This window comes from Antechinus flavipes, chromosome 1 (assembly GCF_016432865.1).
Source record: "Antechinus flavipes isolate AdamAnt ecotype Samford, QLD, Australia chromosome 1, AdamAnt_v2, whole genome shotgun sequence".
NCBI lineage: Eukaryota > Metazoa > Chordata > Mammalia > Dasyuromorphia > Dasyuridae > Antechinus > Antechinus flavipes.
Window position 1 is genome coordinate 469,816,965 of NC_067398.1, and position 22,725 is coordinate 469,839,689.

The 22,725-nt window shown below is 34.1% G+C and overlaps 1 protein-coding gene across 1 annotated transcript in view; it reads right to left on the minus strand.

Annotated features, from left to right (window-relative positions):
• Nucleotides 1–22,725, minus strand: part of LOC127546725 (lipoxygenase homology domain-containing protein 1-like) — a 407,210-nt gene that overhangs the window by 181,724 nt on the left and 202,761 nt on the right. Inside the window, exon 25 of the mRNA XM_051973697.1 lies at nt 4,353–4,516. Coding sequence (XP_051829657.1) covers nt 4,353–4,516 — 164 coding nt within the window. The remainder of the gene's footprint in view (nt 1–4,352; nt 4,517–22,725) is intronic.

A 22,725-nucleotide genomic window follows, 5' to 3' on the forward strand; every position in this document is an offset into this window, starting at 1 on the left:
TTAACCTGTGATCTATGTCCTTGATGTTGTTCTTTATAATCATTTTATTTCGATTTAATTGGTTTATTTTATAATACATTTTAATTTTTTTTGTTGCATACATTTAAAAACATTATTTAAAAACATATTGCCTCTTCCACATAGTGACATTACAACTGGGCAAATTATTTAATCTCTCAGTGCTGTTGGCAACTCTAAGATTTATTAGTTGCAGAGAAAATGACAATCTGTATTGGTATAGAGAATTTCCTCATATGGGAGTTCTCTGTACCAATAAAATCATAGATCCATTCCCTGAAGAAACCTACATGACAGGGTTATTGTAAGGAATGCACCAAATAATGATAATAATAACCCCATTTACATTGCATCCTAAGGTTTATACACAAACCTGTGAAGTTGGTAAAATAAATATCATTAGCCTCATTTTGCCAGTGAAAAAATGGAGGATCAGAGGAAGGTGAAGAGAATTGACACGGGATCCAGGGCTTGAACTATGCATAGGTGCTCTTGATTTTAAGTTCTTAGCTCATTAGCACTAGACAAATATCTTTTATGATTCCAATTTATGTTGTAGAAAATTAGTTATATAATATTTATTTTTTGGAAAAAGTTATTGATAGTAAGCTTTAATTTTTAATTGAAGTAGATACTATGATATAATATCTGTTGTTGTTATTGTTACTTATCCTTCTTTCTTGATGAGGACCATAACATCTGGGAGGTGATGTCATGACATTCATTAAAGAGGGAGGCTGTGCAAGGTCACCTGCCTCACTTTCCCTTCCAGAACCATCTGGGTCCAGAGGCCAGAAATAGATCAGGATGACTGGAGATGACCCTTGATGAAATGGGAGATTTTGGTCTTTTTAAGCTAACATCTTCAACAGGTCTCAGTTTGACTGAAACCACAACCATTCGGTGATTAAGGCTAGGTACTAAAGGAAATTAAAAAAAAAAAAAAAAACTCTTCTGTATAGTATGATAAGAGAAAAGAGTTATTTGGTATCCAAAGTTAACTATTAGAGAATTTTGAATTTTTATCAATTAATATTTCTTCTTTTTCTCTGGTCCCAAAAGAAAATGTATCTTTCTTCTTTATTAAAGGTAATTTATCTATCTTCAACTCTGATTCCATTTCTTCCTATCTTTTCTAGGACATTCCTCCAAAAAAATTTTTTTACATATGTATCTTCATTCTCTTTTTTACTAGCAGCTTACCATCCATCAAAATGGTCAAGTACTCCCAATCTTAAAACAAAATGAAAAAATGTTCTCTTGAGGCTTTTTGCACCAACAAATTTTCAGAAGAAATTAGAAGTTTAAAAATTATCAGTTTTGATTTTGGTGTTGAGCATTCTGTCTTCCTATTCTGATTAGTTAATTAACATCAGATTTGCCTTGTGAAGTTACAAACTACCACATAATGACATGATCTCCAGCACTATGAAAAGTTACAGAGGGAAAGGATCTCATATAATCAGTCACAAATTATCAATTTTTTTAAGTTTAAGAACTAATGTTTTTTAAATGTTTAATAACTAGTGATTTAAAAAAATATTTAGAGGCAGCTAGGTGGCACAGTAGATAAGAGTACCAGCCCTAAATCAGGAGCACCTGAGTTCAAATCTGGCCGCAGACACTTAATGCTACCTAGCTGTCTGACCCTGGGCAAGTCACTTAACCCTAATTGCCTCAGCAACAACAAAAAAAAAAGTTTAAGAACTAGTTACAAAAGGGCAAGTTCATCATTAATTTTGGTATTGTATTTCCTTCAAATCGAATAACTCTCAAAAGTTTATTTAAAAACCTATAAGGCACAGAGGATACAAAGATTGGCATGAAATAATCCTTACCTTCAAAAGTTTAAATTCTCTTTGGGAAATAGTACATAATGATGTGCAGGATCTAGCTTGTATGCACTCCCACTATTTTCACTCTCTCATGATGTGTATACTATCTATTTACACACTCTTTGAGTTAGATAACTCATCTGAATCTACCTTCAGACTGATAGCTTTGAATTTCCAGAAAGGACTAGTGCCACATAATTATACTCTCTCAAGGATCTAGTTCTAGCCCAATAGTAGGAAATATGCTCTCCCTATTTCCTATTATAGCTCTTTAGATACCACCAGTGTTCTTCACTTATACAAAACCAGCCACTCTCAATGATGATTCCATTAGATATTAAACAAAATCATTCACTTAATAAGAAAAAAACTATAATAACCAACATATAATAGGTACTCAACATAAGTAAATGTAAAAATCATCAATATATCATTGTCATTACATAAACCTGAGTCACAATTTATACTCAAAGAACTCAGAATCTGTGGGAGAAAATGGGCACATGCTTTCCTAAACCTGATATGGTGACCCATGAGCGAGGAAAAACTTTGATGCTCTGATTAAAGCAAAAATTTAGTGTTATCTGTGTTGTTATTATTCTATCTCAAGAACATCTGGACAACATGAAACTGTTTCCTTGCTAACTTCCTCCCATCATTCTACTGCTGTTTGCCCTTTTTTCTTCTAATCTTTAATCAATGAAGCAATGACAAGCTCTTTTAACTAATAATCTCACTTAAAGGGGCCCTTTAAGCCAGAGAGCTACAAGGTTCATTAGTCTGACTCTCAGCAAGAGAGACAAGACCAGCTAGCTCTTCACTCACCAGGATCATACACCATTCTATTAAATCTCAGCATGTCTTTCTAATAGACAGCAAGTAACTACAAGACCTTTTTTTGCCTTTCTGCTTTTCCCTTTCACACCAGAGGAAGCAATCCAAAGTGATATGTACATCTGCAGCCTTACCTCTTTTATACTGTCAATGATACTAAGGAACAATAACTAAAGTAGAAACTCTTCTAAAGAACCTAATCCTTTATTCAACCAATCAAGAACTAGCAACTGAAGCTTTCTGGTCCTCTCACTGCTCCCGTTCCAGGGTTCCATACCCATCTCTAACGTAGCTTCCTTGCTCTTCTGAATTCAAATCTCTTCATTTTTAATCACTCCAACCTCATTATTCACCTGTTTATTCATTATCTTCAATTGCTCAGACCAGTACCTCCTGGTACTCAAAATCTTATCTTTCTTTAATGAGGCAAAGTTACAGGAAAAACAAAATCTCATAAACTCCCCTTTTCAGTTAGTAAAAGCAAAAGTCCTTTAAAAACCATCTCATGTCCTTATAACAGTTATTTATCACATTGTGGATTTTAAACTCTAAAACATCAGTTAACTGCAAATGAGTTGTAAGCAGGACCACAATGCTCTGTAATTCTCTACCATCCATCAGTCTTAAAATGGTCTTTCAAAGCCTGTCTTAAAAATCGTATTTACATTTATATCTGATAAGTTTTTAATAAACAAAAGCTTTCTTTTTGTTCCCTTTCAATCATGAAAATGTTTACATATGATAGGTACCTCCCTTTATAAATTTGCAGTAGAAAAATTAATCCTCATGCTGAGAGTTTTTTACAACTGAAACACTCACTAATATCCTCATGCTAACATATCTTTCCCTACTGCTTATAGCAAACCTCAACATAATGGCTGCAGTGAGTCTTTGAAACAGCAGTAGAAAGAATTTTAGAGTCTAAAGACTCTAATTTCCAGTCTTAACTTTGACAATAACTAGTATATGACTTGAGAAAAGTTATTTTGCCCTTCTGTGAGCCTAAGTTTCTTCATATATAGAATAAAGAATTTTAACTAAGTCCCTTCTAAAGGCCCTTTTAAGATTATTTTTCCTGTAAAAGTAAGAGGCAGTATTATAGTGATATTGTAGATGGAGCACCAATCTCAAAACCAGGGAAACCTGTGTTTAAGCTCTGCCTCTGAAAAGTTAGCTTTGTGACCCTGGACATGTCCATTAAATTCAGTGCTCTCACCTCTCTAAACCTATAAGTTAAAGAGAATTGGGTAATTCTCTTGTTTCTTCACTTAGAAGTAACCTATACCAATGAAATCATAGGTCTAGTCTCTATGTCTAACTCTATATAAAGTTATATCTGATGAAGTGTAGATACAAAAAAAAAATTGTCAATTACTTCAGTTATAGAAAAATGTAGAAAGAGAGCCATGATTAGAAATGTAATCCTTCACTTAAGTCTTCCTTGGGGATATTATGTTCTGCCTAAGTATCTAGTACATACCACGTAACTAATTAACACATTTACATTTGGGTTGTTACATTTAATTATACTGTAATGAAAACCAAAAGTTAAAACCTTTTTCATATTCTCACTGTCCATTCCCTAATTATGAGACTCACATTTTAGGAATTCTGTCATAATACATCTTTGAAAGAAGAAGATATAGCCACACTTATCAAAGTTACCTTAAATATGTCTGCACTGTTGGGATTAAACAACTGGTGTTTCCCAGATCCCAAAATGATGGGACCTGAAGACCTCTTTTCTCCATATGCATAAAGGGACACTGTAGCAGTTGTGCCAGCCTTCTCATAATCCCCTGTGACAACAGTGATCTTCCAGTCACCATCTACAAAGGAAGAAAAAAGTCAGTGAAAATGAGCATGGAAATACTTATGGTGTTTGGAGCATTATATGAGCTACTAAAGAAGTAATGTAAGGGAAGGGAACCAAAATTCAGGGGAAATTTGGAGTTTTAGACCAGAACACTAGTTAGACTTTATCTTTGTCAGGGAATGTCAAAAGAAAAAACTATATCACCTGTTTGAAGTCCTGCAGTTCATATCCTGAACTGCATGGCTGAATAGAGAACATTCAGTACTATGCAGTTAACTGAAAGTATGCAGTATTGTTCTCATCAGCTTGGGATCCTTGCTAAGACTTTGGTGAAAAGCTGTGAGATAAGATACACTACTTAGTACCACGTGGTTAAGAATAGAGGCTGCCAGCCCAGCCTTAGTTGTGAAAAGTTAAGATTATTAAAGCCATTTGATAGATGGTATGGAAGATCTAGGGGAAATGGCAGAACTAAGTTTGGTTCCAAAAAGGCTATTGTCATTTTCAAAGGGATTAACCACACCATCCAGTAAAAGGGCAAAATACCGGATGATGAAAGTAAAACAAAACAAAACAAAACAAAACAAAAAAAAAAAAAAAAAAAAAAAAACGAGACTCAAGGGAGGAGGAGAGGAGCAGGTTGAAGGCATAGAAAAATTTGAGAGAAAAAGATAATGTGTCATAGAAGCAAAATAGATAATCAAGCTTCCTGCAGAAATGATGCTGGGAGTATAGAAAGGTTGAGGCAAACAGAGCATAACAAAAAACCATTTTTTAAAAAGATCTATGAGCTATTCTCTGATTGGTTTCACTGAAGAGATAAAGTGAAGTAGTATATATTTTATCATCATTCTCCACTCTGTCTTCAAAAGCTAACCTATCAAGAACCTAACAGTGAAGTCCTTTCACAAGAAGCCGGAGCCCATGCTAAACATTCTAGGGAAGTAAAATAAGTCCCTTCAGGATCATGGAACTCATAAAATTCCATTTATCACAATTTTCTCTCAAATCTCTGGGATATTTGACTATCTTAAAAATTTGGCATGGTTATAGGCAACATATGCATGAACTCTGGAATTTCTAAAATCTGATGAAACTCCTCAAATTCGTCCCTGAAACTTAGGTTCTTATTGGCTGGTCCTCTAAGCCCTTATCTTCTTTTTTTCCCCCTTTAAATGAATTAAGTCCTTTTCTGTAGCTCAGTGCACATATAACATCTGAATATCTCTAATCAACTTAATAAAGCTTTCATTAAGCAAATCTCTCATTATCTTATTCTGGACCCTTAAAAATGGAAATTATGTTCCTGTGTGAGAACATAAAAGGAGAGAAAAAACTAAATGTTGCATCCACCAATTTTTTTCACTGTATATGTGACAAGCTTCTGTGAGAGAACTTCATTTCATTTATTAAAAAAGAAATAATCCAATTACAAGCTGTTTGGGATCAATGCCATGATTTCATTTCTTATGGAAAGTCTAGTCCATGTGATTGAATCATTCAAATAGTCATGGAATCTGCTCTTAGGTCCTCCCCTGCTCCCACATCCCTCCCTGAACCCATTCCCACATCTTAAGCCTGTCCTGTATTCTTAATGTCATGCATTCTTAATGTCAATGCAGAGAAATGAGTTTGGATATCAGGCTTGATCTTCTCTTTATTAGACGAGAGAAAAAATAAGAGGAAACACTGTCTTGTATATTGCTCTCCCATGATTCCTCACTCTTAAAACAGAGAACATGATCATGTCACCATGACATGAAGCCTTAAGGATGGATTAACTAATGAGAAATTCTGAAACTGTATTTGTCATGTTTCACATCTTCCTGAGTATCCTTTCCTAAGACTGTAAAAAAAAATTAAAATCCCATTCTCCCCCCTTTTTATTTAATATCGTGAATTCAAATATATGAAGATCACCTTAATTTGCCAGAGGAACTGATGCCTCAGCATCTAAAATACAAAATAGTAAAGGACCTTTGTAGAAAGTAATAAACTAAAACATTCTGAACCTCAACTCCAATTAAAAGCACCACGTCTCTGTGAAACACAGACAGTTTATTTTTAACTGGGCTAAAAATATTTTTACAGTTTTTGTGCTCCTTACTTATGTGTCACAATTATAAGGGTTCTTCCTTCTGCAGAACTTTCTTAAGAAAGAAGGAAAAATATGAATCCAGATCTCATGGCTATGAAAGTTTTCTAGTTTTATTTTTGTAACTGCTCTTCTTACTGGTAAGGCATTATTATCAACCTTCATGTCCTTTTTAAAAAGTAATTGATGTTGGTTAAAGTCTTTTAATATATAGAGGAAATCGAGGTCAGGCACAATTGTAAGGGTGGACAAGGTCAAATCACTGTTAGTGTTCAGAAACACACATACACACACACAAACATACACATATCCCTTCAACTGTGCAAGACAGACTTGGTAATACACCTTAAACAGAACAAAGCCACCAAGTCTTTCTTTTTCATCATTCACAGTTTTTCATCTTTAAACTGGAATTCATACTGTAAAAATTCTCTTCCCTTTGGGCATAGCAAAAACTCAGGTTGTTTCTCACATCTATACATTAAAAGATTATTTTTCTTTCTTTTACTTAATGAAAATTAAATAGCCTGAATGTGGGTTCTGCAGAGTCTTTGAAGGCCAATATCCTGATCGTTTAGGATTGATATTGGAAAAAAAATGAGATACTAGGAAGTCAGTCAACATTTATAACAAAATGAGATTTACTTAACTATAACAGAAGAAGAATATTCCACAAGGATAGCCCCTGAGGATATCTCCATTTCATTCTATCAGATAAAATTTCCTGACCTGAGTTGCCCATCATTATCTACTAACCAAGCATCAAAGTCCTCCTGGAGCTTTTTGTGGATGTTTTCTACTCAGGGGACCAAGGAATAATATAAATCTGAGTTTTGATCCCCAGAGCAATTAACAATTAAGGATGGATTCAATACCTTTTAAGGAAAAATTAACCTAACTTGCTCAAGAGTGAAGATATTGCTCTACCACTCTGTGCAGTTAAATAGGTGATTCATAGATAACATTTTCCTAGGGTTTTCTTTGTTTGTTTTTTTTACCATCTCCATGGAATCTCTAGGTACCATTATTGGCAATCCAATGGACCTAAATAGAGGATTGATTTCAGCCAATTAATGAAATTGAACTTGCCATTTCAATATAAGTTCAATGATTACTTTAACAAATACATATTGAGAACCAATATGTGCAACTCTGTGTCCTAATTTCACAAAGATACTCTCTGTCTTTCTCTTCATTTGTTCAATATAACATATATAGACCTTAGTTGGAAAATCTAGATCATCATTATGATTCTATAATAATAAGACTGTGGAAATAACATCTTTTATTAGAGCAATGACATTAAGATATTTTTTAAATATGTATGTTATCCAAAAGTTTTCTCCAGTGACATGGTAGATGTCTTATTTGAGGTCCAAAAAAACCAAGGATTTTCTATTGATGGAGTTCTCCAAAATGTTCTTCTTCTCAAATAACATTGAGTCAGTTACAAACAAATGCAGAAAAATCCTCCTTGGTGTGTAAATGGGCTGAGGCTTGAATTGATGCACTGAGGTCCCAAGCACATGAGGCTAAATAGTAATTGGACCATACTCTATTAATATATAAGCTTGGAGAAAGAATGGCCCCCACCCACTCTTTGTGCAAGTCCTGATGTGTTGTATAGGAAATGACGATTTTGGTGGGTGGAGGCAGGGGAGTGGAAAAGGAAGGGGAGGAGAGACTTTTGGGACTGCCATTGCCACGGTTGGCTCGGCTCGCGTCTCTCTCTCTTAGCTAGCTTCCTGTCGCAACTGCCTATATTTGCTATCGCAATCTTTCTTGCCTATATTTGCTATTGCAATCTTTATTCACCTCTTCACTTCAATAAATATTGAAGATTTTCCCCTTAACCTGAATTCCTGACTCCGGCTGATTTTAAATACGCGGTCATTACATTGGTGAAATCCATAGTAGTGGAAAAGATGTCTATACAACCATCTATCTTGGATAAAGTAGATGAAGAACGCAAAATACTGAGTGTATGTTATAGAACGGTACAGGTAGGTCATCAAATTTGTCCATCATATGTATGTCTTGAAAAGTCAAAGTAGATGAATAATGAACAAGATCTAGACTGAAATAGAATGAATTCATATATCATTGTTTTTGCAAATAGCGGTACACTATCAATGATCTGTCACTGGTTATAAAAGCATATCTCATTAATACCAGTTCTCTCCAAGTAGTCTTCAGACTTCAGAAAAGTCAAAGAGCAAATAAAAGATACATAGTGAACAAAAGTCAAAGGCAGCATGTTACCAACAGTGACCTATACCCTAAAGTATACTTTAGAAGGTAAAAGACAATTAATTAATTAATGACAAAACTAAAATTAGAACTCAAATCTTCTTTTTCCTAATGTCATACTCTTGCCACATAGGTATCATCTCTTATCTACCAAACCAAAATTCATAATTCAGTGTAAGAGAACAATTACAGTCAACAAATAAGCATGTAAACATATAAATCCATAGGACCTGTTTCAGTGCTTTATGCATAACAGACACCTTACCTTTCTGGGTCTCAGTTTCCTACTCTGTCAAATGAAGGAGTTGGAATAGATCATCTTTAAGAGCCCTTCCAGCAGTTCCAATGAACATAAATCTACTCCAGGAAGATTAAGGACAATATTCAGTATATTTTGATAGAAAAGGTTATGGATGTTTTACTCCCTTGCCTCAGAAATGACACTTTTAAAGCTAAGAACATCTGTGTCTAGATACACGTTTAGTTTCTTAGGCCCCAGGAAATAGCCACTGAATACTTAGCAAGCTTCAGTGAAGATAGCATACAAATTAACCTCTCACCATGCACTTGTTTGTTAGGCACACTAAGAATATGGAATCTTATCATACCTGCCATTACAAAATGTGGCAAGAATCAGGACACATCCACACTTACCTTAAAGAGACAACAAATGCAAATTGAGTAATCTGTGGCTGAAATACTGCAAGACATAACAAGGTAATATAAAGGAACCTGGAGTAAATATCTTGCTTACTATGTGTATAAGCTTTAGTTTTCTTGTTTTCTACTTTTATAGTCCTACAGGGAGCTAATAATACACTAAGTAAAGTAAGTATTAATATTTAAAAAATAGTTTGGACCCTTAGAGGGAGACTTCATGTATATGGATATATAGGAAAAATAAGACATTTATTGGAGGTGACTCACTCAGTTCAAGCTTGTCACTGCCACTCAGACAATTTGAAAAGGATGTTCTATTAATGGGATAGGGCCACTATCTGGATATACACATTTTTTCCCAAAGGATTATATATAATTATTTCCATTGTTACTATTAGTCCAAAGAAAATAAAAAAATATAAGTTTAAGTCTCTTAGATTTTTAAAATTGGATGAAATTCACCAAACGGATTGTAAAAACTGCAAGTCTTCACAATGTATGTACATTTATAGAAATTTTTTCCAAAATGACATTTACTGCCTCTAAACCCATGCCCTTCAATTCTATTTCATTAAGTGCCTGTTGTGTGCAAAGCACCATGCTATATTGGTACAGATGCAATGTTATCCACAATACATTTCTATATCCTGGTGGAAGAGTTGATAATGTGCACAATTACCACAATACAAAATAATACTTAAGCAGTCGCAGATGGGTAGGCAATATTCTGTGGGAGGCACCAGCAGGTGAGAAGTCCATCCCAACTAGATGCATTAAGGAAGGAGTCATGAAAAAGGTAGCATTGGATTGGAATTAGGAGGAATGAGAATTCAATAGACAGAAGAATAAGAAGCAGAGGTACAAAGTTGATAAAAACTGTATGTTTAGGGGAAATAAAATGATCCCAAATATAATAAATTATTGTTGTAAAATGGGAGCCACCTGCCAGTGGCTGCTGAAGGTCTAACTCAGACCTGTAGAATGAATCTCTTCATGTGAGAGGATGATGATAATACAAGGAGATCAAGAGGCTGTTGTGTTGTCTGACCTCTCTCCTCTTCCCTCTGCCTCCAATTTATTTCATTCCCAATCCACAAGCAACACCGTGTCAGTAAAGGCTGCTTTGCAACTCTTTTAAGTGTTATGATCTGTAGCTGTGGAGGCTCTTGGAGAATTGATCTGCCCTCTTCACTTAGACATGGTCCTTAACAATTCCCCATTTTTTTGTTTTAGACACGATTATTTTCCCCCACAGCATAGTCAGTAAATTTGTGCATTTGCTGTTATCTGAGTCTTCACACTGAGGAATGCAAGCAGTACTATCACTTCTGGATGGTTATAGGGTGAAATACTATAGCAGGTGTTGATCTTGTGAGATATCATGGAGGCAAACTTTCAAAAGGAGAAGAGGATTATAGTCAGAACAGGCATTAAAGTCTCTCATCAGTCTTCTGGCTTGGCCCTTTGATGTGTTGATCCATTTAATTACCTCAACTAAAACAGTTTTACTGGGTCTCTTCTCCCTTTCCTTCCCCTCAGGTTACCAAAGGAACTCTGGGAGGATCCTACTCATGAAAAGCTCTCGAACACTACTGGTTCTTTTGTCCCTGTTTGGGCATCTGGGCTAGCTTTCTGGAGGATATCTGGATGGGCCTTGGTCTTTAGGTGGAAAATTGATGCAAGCAGGAGAGCCACCATGAGGCTGGTCAAAGATGGAGTCTAGAATTTGGAGTCTGAAGTCTTCTCTGAATCTGTGGCTGAGAGACTTTTAGATCCCACTCCTCTCAACCCTTAAATATCTCAGTACGATTACATGACTACAGCAATTGAGCATGTGCCAACTGTGGAACCATGTGTATCACCATATCACACTAGAGTGATTACATCATTACATCACATTAAGTATATGTTTAACTAGAGAACCATTAACCCATCAATCATACTGAATAGGTACTTAATTATAAGCACCCTGCTGTCCTTGATTCAAGTATACCTTGACAGAGTTCTGAGCCTCTACATCTTATAGTTTATGTAGAAAGTTATAAAATGAGATAAGTTTGGAAAGATAAGAAATTGTCAGGTTACAAAATGTTTCCAGTATCAGGCAAAAGAGTCAGGACTTTATTTGTAACACAATAACAAGCCACTAAAGTCTTCTGGCATGACCTTCAGAAGATAACTGAATCATCAACATTAACTAATCATAATATTTGAGGTACCTTTTTTAAAGCCCTCTATAAACATTTTCCTCTTCCAAGACAAATACCATGGGTTCTCTCATACACATTAAGGAACACAGAAAAATGGCATGAATTGATCAGCATGGGGATTGTTCTCAAGACATGAAATTAGAAATAGCTTGCCCCCTAGGATAAAATAGCACATAGTAACCCTCAGCTTTCCCCAGTAAGTTTCAAATGGTGCACAAAGCAAGCACAAAGTAAAATCACTTCTAGAAATGAAATTTAGAACTGTGTTATATTTGATTTAACATTATTCCTAATGTACATCTATTCTATCTCCCATGCTTCTTTCCAGTATGGGCTACCACATGGGGTAGTTAATATCCCCAAACTTCATAGGATTCGGTAAAGTGAAAAAGAATTAGTTCCTTCAACTTCTTATCCCAGAGTACTTTCCATATAATACCACGCCATAAATGTTTGTTGGACTGAATTCCACTGGAGATGGGATTTCCAGCTGTCCGTATTATTATCATAGATTTATGGTGAGTTAAAGAAATAAGTAAATAAATGAAAGTTTTTGTCTGAAGTGAATTCTAGATAGTTTTAGGATGTGAGGGAGATTTTCTGTAGATTTCTGTAGCTCATAGCCTCTGCTTATAGACACTATGCAAGAACTTCGAGTTTATATGTTAATTATGTTCTTATTTAAATCTTATATAAATATTAATACTTTAGCTTATATTGAATAATAGGATGCAAGTCCCTTCCAAGTAGGAAGATTTTTTTTTTGTTTTATTGGAGGGAGATAAAAGTTGAATTCCTAGTACAATGCCTTACATATAGTAACAGCACAACAAGAACAGTGTTAATGAATTATACTTGTATGCCTCTTCCATACCTGCATAATACAATGAAAGTAATAGAATAGGACACAACTAAATTTAAGAATTTTGTTTTCTCCCATGAGTTCCATTATTTTATTATTAATAAGTTCCATTATTTTACATAGATTCTCAATGTTAATTGAATAATTTAATTAATTCAAGCAAGAATCAGCTCAAGATAAGCAGGATATAAAAACAAGATGGGAGGAATTGATGAGAAATTAGACAATAGAATAAATCACCCCACTCAAACATATGCTTAACTGTAATGAGTTACTTTCTTTAATATAAAATCATAGATTTGAAGCTGGAAAGGACCATAAAGAACATCTGGTTTAACTCCCATTTTACCAGTGAGGAAACTGAGATCCAAATAGGTTAAATAATTTGCCCAAGGCCATACAAGTAGTAATCACCAAAGACAGATCTCAAACTCAGGGCTCTAAGATTTCACATCAATGTGTGTGTGTGTGTGTGTGTGTGTGTGTGTGTGTGTGTGTGTGTGTCTGTCTGTCTCCATTTCTTTGTCTTTTGCAACAGGTTATCATCCCAATTAACTAGTGCACTGGTGCACTGTTCTTTACAATGCATCTCATTAAATATGCATTTGTGTATATATTCAGCCAAATACTGAGATGACTATGAGCATTACCTGAAGTCTAAATGTAAAATCTAGGAGAGAATACTTGGAGGAAGGAAGGCAAAATGAAATGTAAGAATATGGTTTTATGAAAAACTAGGGAGCAGAATTCTGCTCCCCAGCATTAATTGAAGCCTTAAAACTCGTCAATCCATTAAGCCACAGAGAATGAAAGATTCCTGCTAACAGATCTTTTTGACCCCATTTGCCAAAGTGCTACATACATTAACCACTATTCGGACTTTGATTAATTGCGTACCCTGATCTATCTTGAATGTATACCCTGTATCTAGAACTAAATTTGGATTTTTGCTAATGATACTCATTTTCTACTGATCCCTTTCCCCTGTGGGCCAATCTCTGATTTTGGATCTAATTTCAGATTCTAGTACTTATTTCTGGAAAAATAGATTCCTGAACTTTCCCCAACCCTACAGACCTGTTTGGATCACTAGTCCCTTCTCTGCTTAGTCTAATTGCTGAATGACTTCCAGTTCTATCAGACCTAAATATTACCAAGGCAAGAATTATCCCCAATTAGAAAACTACTTAACTAGCAGTTATGTATTCATTAAGCATTCAATAGATTAATAGATGAATAAATGAATGATCATTTATTAAGTGCTTATTCTGTGCTGGGTACTATGCTAAGAGTTAAGGGTGCAAGCAGAAATGTGAGAAAGTCCCTTCCCTAAGAGAAAAGTGGTTCTGGTCTTCTTAGAATATACATTCCCTGAGGTTACAGGTTTTCTTACTATTTTAGCACTTAGAACCATACAGGCACATAGTAGGCATTTAATAAATGTTTTTTTCTTTCAATTATTTATTCATCAGCTATATATTCAAAGGTTCCAGGAGAGATACAAAGACTTAATAAAACTTGTCCTATATGAATTATGTTTATTACATATATTAAGGTTAGATGCACCCGGTTCTAGTGTGAATATTGAATAGCATCTAGATGCTTATTTTAATATGTAGTTGGATGTTATCTATCAATTTAACTTGTTTATAATGCATGCTCAGAGATGGTCATATGTACCCCAGATAATATCCCAGGAATACAAATTCTTTGCTTGGAGAGTAGAAAGAGGAGGAATTTAAGAAGCCTGAAAGGTTTTTGTGTTGGGTTTTTTTTTTCCTTGCTAGACAAAATATAGTACCAAAGCTTTCAGACTTTGCTGTTGATGGAAATATACCATAAAGACAAGAAGGAAAGAAGACTGAGTGGATGAGCACAAAAGAAATTGCCTCTTAAGCTGACTTTTTGGTCTTTCTCAAATTCATTTGCATGTTAAGCCAAACAGAATTTTGGCTGGTGCATATCATTCATTCTTTTCATTGAAATGGCTAAAATTGCAACTCATCCATGCCTTATCATGAGTATTTCCAGAAATCCTCCAGAGATGAGCAGTCCAGTATTTAGGACTATTCTGCTTCATCTCTTAACATTATGTTAACACTATGAAACATGTGGGATATGCATTCTATACTTGTGCTCTATTATGGGTCCACTTTGTTTCTATGTTAAATCTTTAATGTAGCTTCAATTTTCCCCATCTTTCATTGTTAACTTGCTACAGTTTATTTATTCCTATTGTACTTCTCTACTTTGCTTTGGGGGACCAACAAGTTTGATACTGAGAGACTAAGGAATATCATGATATTAGACATATGGAATCATCAGAAGACCATTGGTGTTTAAAAAAAAAATAGGGAAAAGCCTGTAGTCTTTCAAGTATCATGCAAATTCACAAATACATTCCATTCTGTTCTTTTTCTCCTATTCAATACTAGGCAAGGAGAGCTGCCCATCTGCAGGGTCTACCAAGATATTTGTTCTGATACCAGGACTATGTGTGTGGAATATCCATCTAACTAATTTTTTAAAAGCTTTTTATTTCCAAAACATATGTGCAGATAATTTTTCAACATTGACCCTTGCATAGCCTTGTGTTTCAGATTTTCCCCTTCTCTCCACCTCCTCCCCTAAATGGCAAGCAATCCAATATATGTCATACATGTTAAAATCTATATTAATTTCAATATGTGTAAACATATTTATACAGTTTTCTTGCTGCACAAGAAAAATCAGATCAAAAAGGAAAATAAATGAGTAAGAAAACAAAATACAAGAGAACAACAAAAAGAGTGATAATGTTATGTTGTGATCCACATTCAGTTCCCACAGTCCTCTTTCTGGGTGTAGATGGCTCTCTTCATCACAAGATCATTGGAAATGATCTCAATCATCTCATTGTTGGAAAGAATCACATTCATCAGAATTGATTGTTATATAATATTGATGCTGCTTTGTACAATGATCTCTTAATTCTGCTCATTTCACTTATCATCAGTTCTGGAAGTCTCTCCAGGCTTCTTTAATATCATCCTCCTGATTTTTTCTTACAGAACAATAATATTCCATAACATTCACATATCATCATTTATTCAACCATTCTCCAATTGATGGGCATCCACTCAGTTTCCAGTGGAAACTACAAAAAAAGCAATCACAAACATTTTTGCACATGTGGGTCCCTTTCCCTCCTTTAAGATCTCTTTGTGATATAATCCCAATAGAAGCACTGCTGGGTCAAAGGGTATTCACAGTTCAATAATTTTTTGAACATAGCTCCAAATTGCTCTCCAGAATAGTTGAATCCATTCACAATTCCATCAACAATGTATTAGTGTCCAAGTTTCCCCACATCCTCTCCAACATTCATCATTATCTTTTCCTGTCATCTTAGCCAATCTGAGAGATCTGTAGGGTATCTCAGATTTGTCTTAATTTGCATTTCTATGATCAATAGTGACTTAGAGCACCTTTTTATGACTAAAATGGTTTTAACTTCTTCATCTGAAAATTGTATGTTCATATCCTTTGACTATTTATCAATTGGAGAATGGCTTGAATTCTTACAAATTTGAATCAATTATTTATATATTTTAGAAATGAGACCTTTATCAGAACCCTTAAACGTAAAAATGTTCCCCAATTTATTGCTTCCCTTCTGATCTTGTCTGCATTAATTTTGTTTGTACAAAAACTTTTTAACTTAATATAATCAAAATTATCTATTTAGTGTGCAATTATGAATTCTAGTTGTTCTATGGACATAAATTCCTTCTTTCTCCATAGATCTGAGAATTCTAGTTGTTCTATGGACATAAATTCCTTCTTTCTCCATAGATCTGAGAGGTAAACAATCCTATGTTCTTCTAATTTGCTTATAATTTTCCTCTTTATATCTAAATCATGAACCCATTTCGATCTTATCTTGGTATGTGGTGTTAGGTGTGGGTCAATGCCTAGTTTCTTCCATACTAGTTTCCAATTTTCCCAGCAGTTTTTGTCAAATAGTGAGTTTTTATCCCAAAAGCTAAGGTCTTTTCGTTTGTCAAACACTAGATTGCTATGGTTATTGATTATTTTGTTCTGTGATCCTAACCTATTTCACTGATCAACTACTCTTATTTCTTAGACAGTACCAAATGGTTTCGATGACCACTGCTTTCTAATATGGTTTTAGGTCTGGCACAGCTAGGCCACCTTCGTTGGCATTTTTTTCATTAATTCCCTTGAAATTCTTGACTTTTTGTTCTTCCAGATGAACTTTGTTATTTTTTCTAGGTCTGTAAAACTAATTTTAGGAGAATTTGATTGGCATGGAACTAAATAAGTAGATTAATTTTTGTAGCATTGTCATTTTTATCATATTCACTTGGCCAATCCATGAGCACTTGATATTTTCCCCAACTGATTAAATCTGACTTTATTTATGTGGAAAGTGTTTTTGTGTTGTGCTCATATAGTCCCTGACTTTTCCTTGACAAATAAATTCCCAAATATGTTATACTATCGACAGTTATTGTGAATGGAATTTCTTTTTTGTATCTCTTGCTACTGGACTTTGTTGGCAATATATAAAAATGCTGATGATTTATATGGATTTATTTTGTATCCTGTAATTTTGTTGAACTAAAATTGTTTCTAGTAGTTTCTTAGTTGATTCTCTAGGGTTCTCTAAGTATACCATCATATCTGCAAAGAGTGATAATTTGGTTTCCTCATTACCTACTCTAATTCCTTTAATCTCTTTTTCTTCTTTTATTGCCAAAGCTAACATTTCTAATACAATATTGAATAATAATGGTGATAGTGGGCAACCTTGTTTCACTCCTGATCTTATTGGAAATGGTTCTAGTTTGTCTCCATTGCATATGATGCTCACTGATAGTTTTAAATAGATGCTACTGATCATTTGAAGGAAAAAAAGTCCATTTATGACTATACACTGTAGTGTTTTTAATAGGAATGGGTGTTGGATTTTATCAAATGCTTTTTTTCTGCATCTATTAATATAATCATATGATTTTTGTTAGTTGGGTTATTGATATAGTCAAATATGCTAATAGTTTTCCTAATATTGAACCAGCCCTGAATGCTTGGTATAAATCCTACTTGGTCACAGTGTAGTATCCTGGGGATGACTTTCTGTAATCTCATTGCTAATATTTTATTTAAGATTTTTGCATCAATATTCATTAGGGAAATTGATCTATAATTTTCTTTATCTGTTACCTGGTTTAGCTATCAGCACCATATCTGTGTCATAAAAGAAATCTGGTAGGACTCCTTCTTTCCTCATTTTTTCAAATTGTTTATATAGTATTGGAATCCATTGTTCTTCAAATGTTTGGTAGAATTCACATATAAATCCATCTGGCTTGAGATTTTTTTCTTAGAGAGTTGATTAATAGCTTGTTCTATTTCTTTTTTCTAAAATGGGACTATTTAAATAATTTATTTCCTCTTCTGTTAAACTGGGCAATCCATATTTTTGTAAATATTCTTCTATTTCATTTAGATTATCAAATTTATTGACATATAGTTGGGCAAAATAACTCCTAATTATTGCTCTAATTTCCTCTTCATTGATGGAAAGTTCTCCCTTTTCATTTTTGAGACTAACAATTTGATTTTCTACTTTCATTTTTCTAATAAAATTAAGTTTGTTTTTTTTTCATAAAACCAATGCTTAGTTTTATTTATTAATTTTGTTGAACTAATTGTTGAACTAAAATTGTTTCTAGTAGTTTCTTAGTTGATTCTCTAGGGTTTTTTTTTAATTTTCTATTGTATTAATCTCCCCTTTTATTTTCAGAATTTCAAATTTGGTATTTAATTGAGGGTTTTTAATTTGTTCTTTTTCTAGATTTTTTAGTTGTAGGCCCAATTTATTGATCTTTTTCTCTTTTTATGCAAGTAAGCATCTAGAAATATAAAATTTCCCTTTATAACCACTTTGGCTGCATCCCACAAATTTTGGTATGTTGCCTCATTATTGTCATTTTCTTGGGTGAAGTTGTTGTGTCTATGATTTGTTATTTCACCCATTCATTCTTTAGAATTAGATTATTTAATTTCCAATTAATTTTTGGCCCTATCAATTTTCTGGCCTTATTTTACATGTTATTTTTATTGCATTATGATCTGAAAAAAAATCACTTGCTATTTCTGCCTTTCTGTATTTGATTTTGAAGGATTTATACCCTAATACGTGGTCAATTTTTGTATAGGTTCCATAAACCACCAAAAAAAAGTAAACTACTATCTCCATTTAATTTTCTCTAAAGATCTATCATAACTAACTTTTTAAAATTTCTATTTACCTCTGTAACCTCTTTCTTGTTTGTTTTGTGGTTCAATTTATCTAGTTCTGAAAGAGCCAGATTGAGATCCCCCACTAGTATAGTTTTGCTGTCTATTTATTCTTGCATCTTTCTTAACTTCTTCTGTAGGGATTTGGATGCTATACCACTTGGTGCATATATGTTTAGTATTGATATTGCTTCATTTTCTATGGTACCCTTTAATAAAATATAATTTCCTTCCTTTTCTCTTTTAATTAGATCTATCTTTGCTTTTACTTGATCTGAGATCAGTAGATCTGAGATCTTCTCCTGCTTCTTTTTATTTCACCTGAAGCATAATAGATTCTGCTCTTGCCCTTAACTTTCCCTCTATATGTATTGCTCTGCTTTAAATGTGTTTCTTGTAAACAACATATTATAGGATTCTGGCTTTTATCCAGTCTGCTATCTGCTTCTGTTTTAAGGGAGAGTTCATTCTATTCACATTCACAGTTAAAATAACTAATTCTGTATTTCCTGCCATATTATTTATCCTGTTATGCTTTTCTCTTTCTTTCCCCTTTTCCTCCTCCCCAGTATTTTGCTTCTGATGACCATCTCCCTCAAACAGCCTTCCTCCCTTTAGAGTCCCTCCCCCTTTTTACACCTTTCCCCTAGTACTTCTGTTTTTTCCTTCTATTAGCCTACACCTTCCCTTTTCCCCTTTCCCCTCCCACTTTGCTATAAGGTAAGAGAAGTTTCTCTGTGAAAACAAATATGTCTGATATTCTCTCGAGCCAAATCTGATGAGAGTAAGGTTCCCACAATGCTCATCCCCTCTCTTCTTTCCCTCAATTACAACAGGTCTTCTTTGCCTCCTTGTAAGATATAATTTCCCTTAGTTTACCTACCTTTTCTTCTTTTTCCAGTACAATCTCCTTTCCACCTCTAGGTTCTTTTTCACATTATCATAATAAAATCAAAGTATATATTACCCACATCCTCTGAGCATACCTATAACAGAAATATAGTTCTCAATAGTTCTTTCCTTTTCACCTTTTTATGCTTCTGTTGAGTTTTGTATTTTAAGATCAAAATTTTTGTTCAGTTTTGGTCTTTTCATTAGAAATAGGTGAAATTCACCTATATCATTAAATGTCCATCTTCTTTGCTGAAAGATAATGTTCATTTTAGCAGGATTAATTCATTCTTGGCTGTAATCCAAGTTCCTTTGCCTTTCAGAATATCAGATTACAGGACCTTCAGTTTTTTAAGGTCGAAGCTGCTAGGTCCTGGGTAATCCTAATTATGGCTCTCTAGTATTTAAATTGTGTGTGTGTGTGTGTGTGTGTGTGTGTGTGTGTGTGTTTGTGTTTTCCTGGCTGCTTGTAATATCTTTTCCTTGATGCTATAGTTCTGAAATTTAGCCATGGTATTCCTTGGGGTATTAATTATGGCATCTCTTTCAGGAAGTTATTGGTGAATTCTTTCAATGTTTATTTTACCCTCTGATTCTAAGACATCAGGGTTGTTTTCCTTTATAATTTTCTATAAGATAATGTCTAGATTCTTTTTTTCATCATGGCTTTCAGGAAGTCCAATCATCCTTAGATTGTTTCTCCTAGATTTATTTTCCAGGTCAGTTGTTTTTCCTAGGAGGTATTTCATATTTCCTTCCATTTTTTTTTCATTTCGGGGGGGGGGGGGGGTGACTGATTTTTGAAGTCTTATTTGAGTCATTCACTTCCATTTGTTCAGTTCTAATTTTTAGTGTATTATTTTCTTCAGTTACGATTTTTAGCTCCTTTTATATTGACCAATTGAAGTATTTTGTTCATTGCATTTTTTTCCATTTCACAAATTTTCTTTTTCAATGAATTGGTATTTTTTTCATATCTATTTTGTAAGGTATGACATATTTTTTCTCATCCCTTCTTGCAATGATCTTATTTCCTTTCCCCATTTTTCTTCTAACTCTTTTAAAATCCTTTATGCAATCTTCCAAGAAAGCCTTGTGAAATTGGGACTAGCTCATATGTCCCTTTGGGGCTTCATGTGGAGTTCATTTGCTTTTAGGAGCCTCAGGATTTGAGGTCTGTTCTTCTCTCTCTCCATAAAAATTGTCTATAGTGAGAGTTCTTTTTGTTTTTTTGTTCATCAATTTATTTAAGGCTTGAGATCTGCTCTTAAGGAAAAGGAATGATAGCTGCTTTAGTTTGTCCTGGGGCAGTTCAGCTGATTGACTTTCAGTGCTGGGTAATTGTAGCTAGGTTCTGTTCTTCAGGGGCTCAGTGGTTTACAATTTGCTTTTTGTAGCAAATCTGCCGAATCACTGGTTTGCAACCAGGACAGAGTAGCCTAAGAGACTCAAAGAAGATTCCCAAGTGCATGGAAGCTGCAATGCTCTCTTTCCACCCCAGCTCCTTGCCTAGTCTCCCTGTTCTGTGGTCTGTGCTTGGCAGCCTTTCCCCTAATCATTTGAAACAGACCTGTTCTGAAGTTCTTCCAAGGTATCTTCTTCTGGGAATGCATTGTACTCCAAATATTTGTGGGTTCTTTAACTCTAAGACCAGTTTAGAGGCTTAATCTGCTGTTGGTGTGAGAGAAGCTCAGAGAAGGTCACAGAAAGTTATGTCTGCTCTCCACCATCTTGGATCTGCCCCTTCTATCTAACAATTGTAATAGCTTTCTGGTTAGTCTCTTTGCCTCAATTCTCTTCCCCTACTAGTGTGTGGAATCAGCAACTTCAGCCATTTAGCTTTGCATTTTTTGGAATAATAAGGTAGATCCCAGAATAATTATAAATCTCTTTTAGGAAGCTCCTTTGTGTGCCAAGGTTTGATGCAATTATCACAATGTTAACTGCAAACAGAAACATCTGGAGAGGCCTTCATCATCATCATATATAGAGAATCCCTCTTCCATTTAGAGTCTGCCTTCCATGGAAGCTGTAAATATCTTTGGCAAGCATATGTCTCCCTGTTTTATACCTTATTTAGAGTATTAATTATCAGAGAATTTCACAGCAAACTTATTTTTATTATTATTTCTATGAAGGAATCTTATATGATCCTTAAACATAAATAGGAAATACCTTAGAGGAAAGCCTTTAATGTTTAATTAAATTATTTTTTGTGATCAAATCTTTGGTGACTTGAATTTAATAAGTACTTTTTTGCATTCTTTTGCTTAATTTCAACTAATGGTAATTTTTGCTGTAATTTCTAAGCACACATTGACTTTACATGTTAGAGATGGCATGTATGGAGTAGTAGATAGAGGTAGTACTAAAAATAAACATACAATGTTCAAATACAGTAATGAACTGAGCTAGGAACTGAAAAGATCTAGACTCAAAGCCTGAGACATTCAATTACTATATGAATCTGGGCAAATCACTTAATTTGCTTCAGGCAACTCTTTAGATCTTATCTACTAACTCTTAACTGGATGCAAACAGTATCAATTCAGGGAGTTCTCCATATTGACAAAATCACAAATATTTCAGGTATTCATATTATCCACCAAAGATGGAAATCTGATATGTTTATATATATATATATATAAAACAGCTCCTCAAGAAAATGTATGACTGTACTGTAGTATATCTAAACTGCTGCTTTGGACAATAAATAATTCTAACTAATCTATTAAAATAGATAGCATTTTAATGGTTATGCTAAAACATAGAAAATCAAGGTTCTTATTTTCTGAATCAGAAGTAGAAATGAAATGTAAAGTAATTATTTTAGATATATACATATATTATGCCAAAACTAACATGATAATTTGTGTTTAGTAGACATTCAAAATGTGTGACTGACCCAATGTGCCTGGGTATTAGTATAAAATTAAATATACAGAATC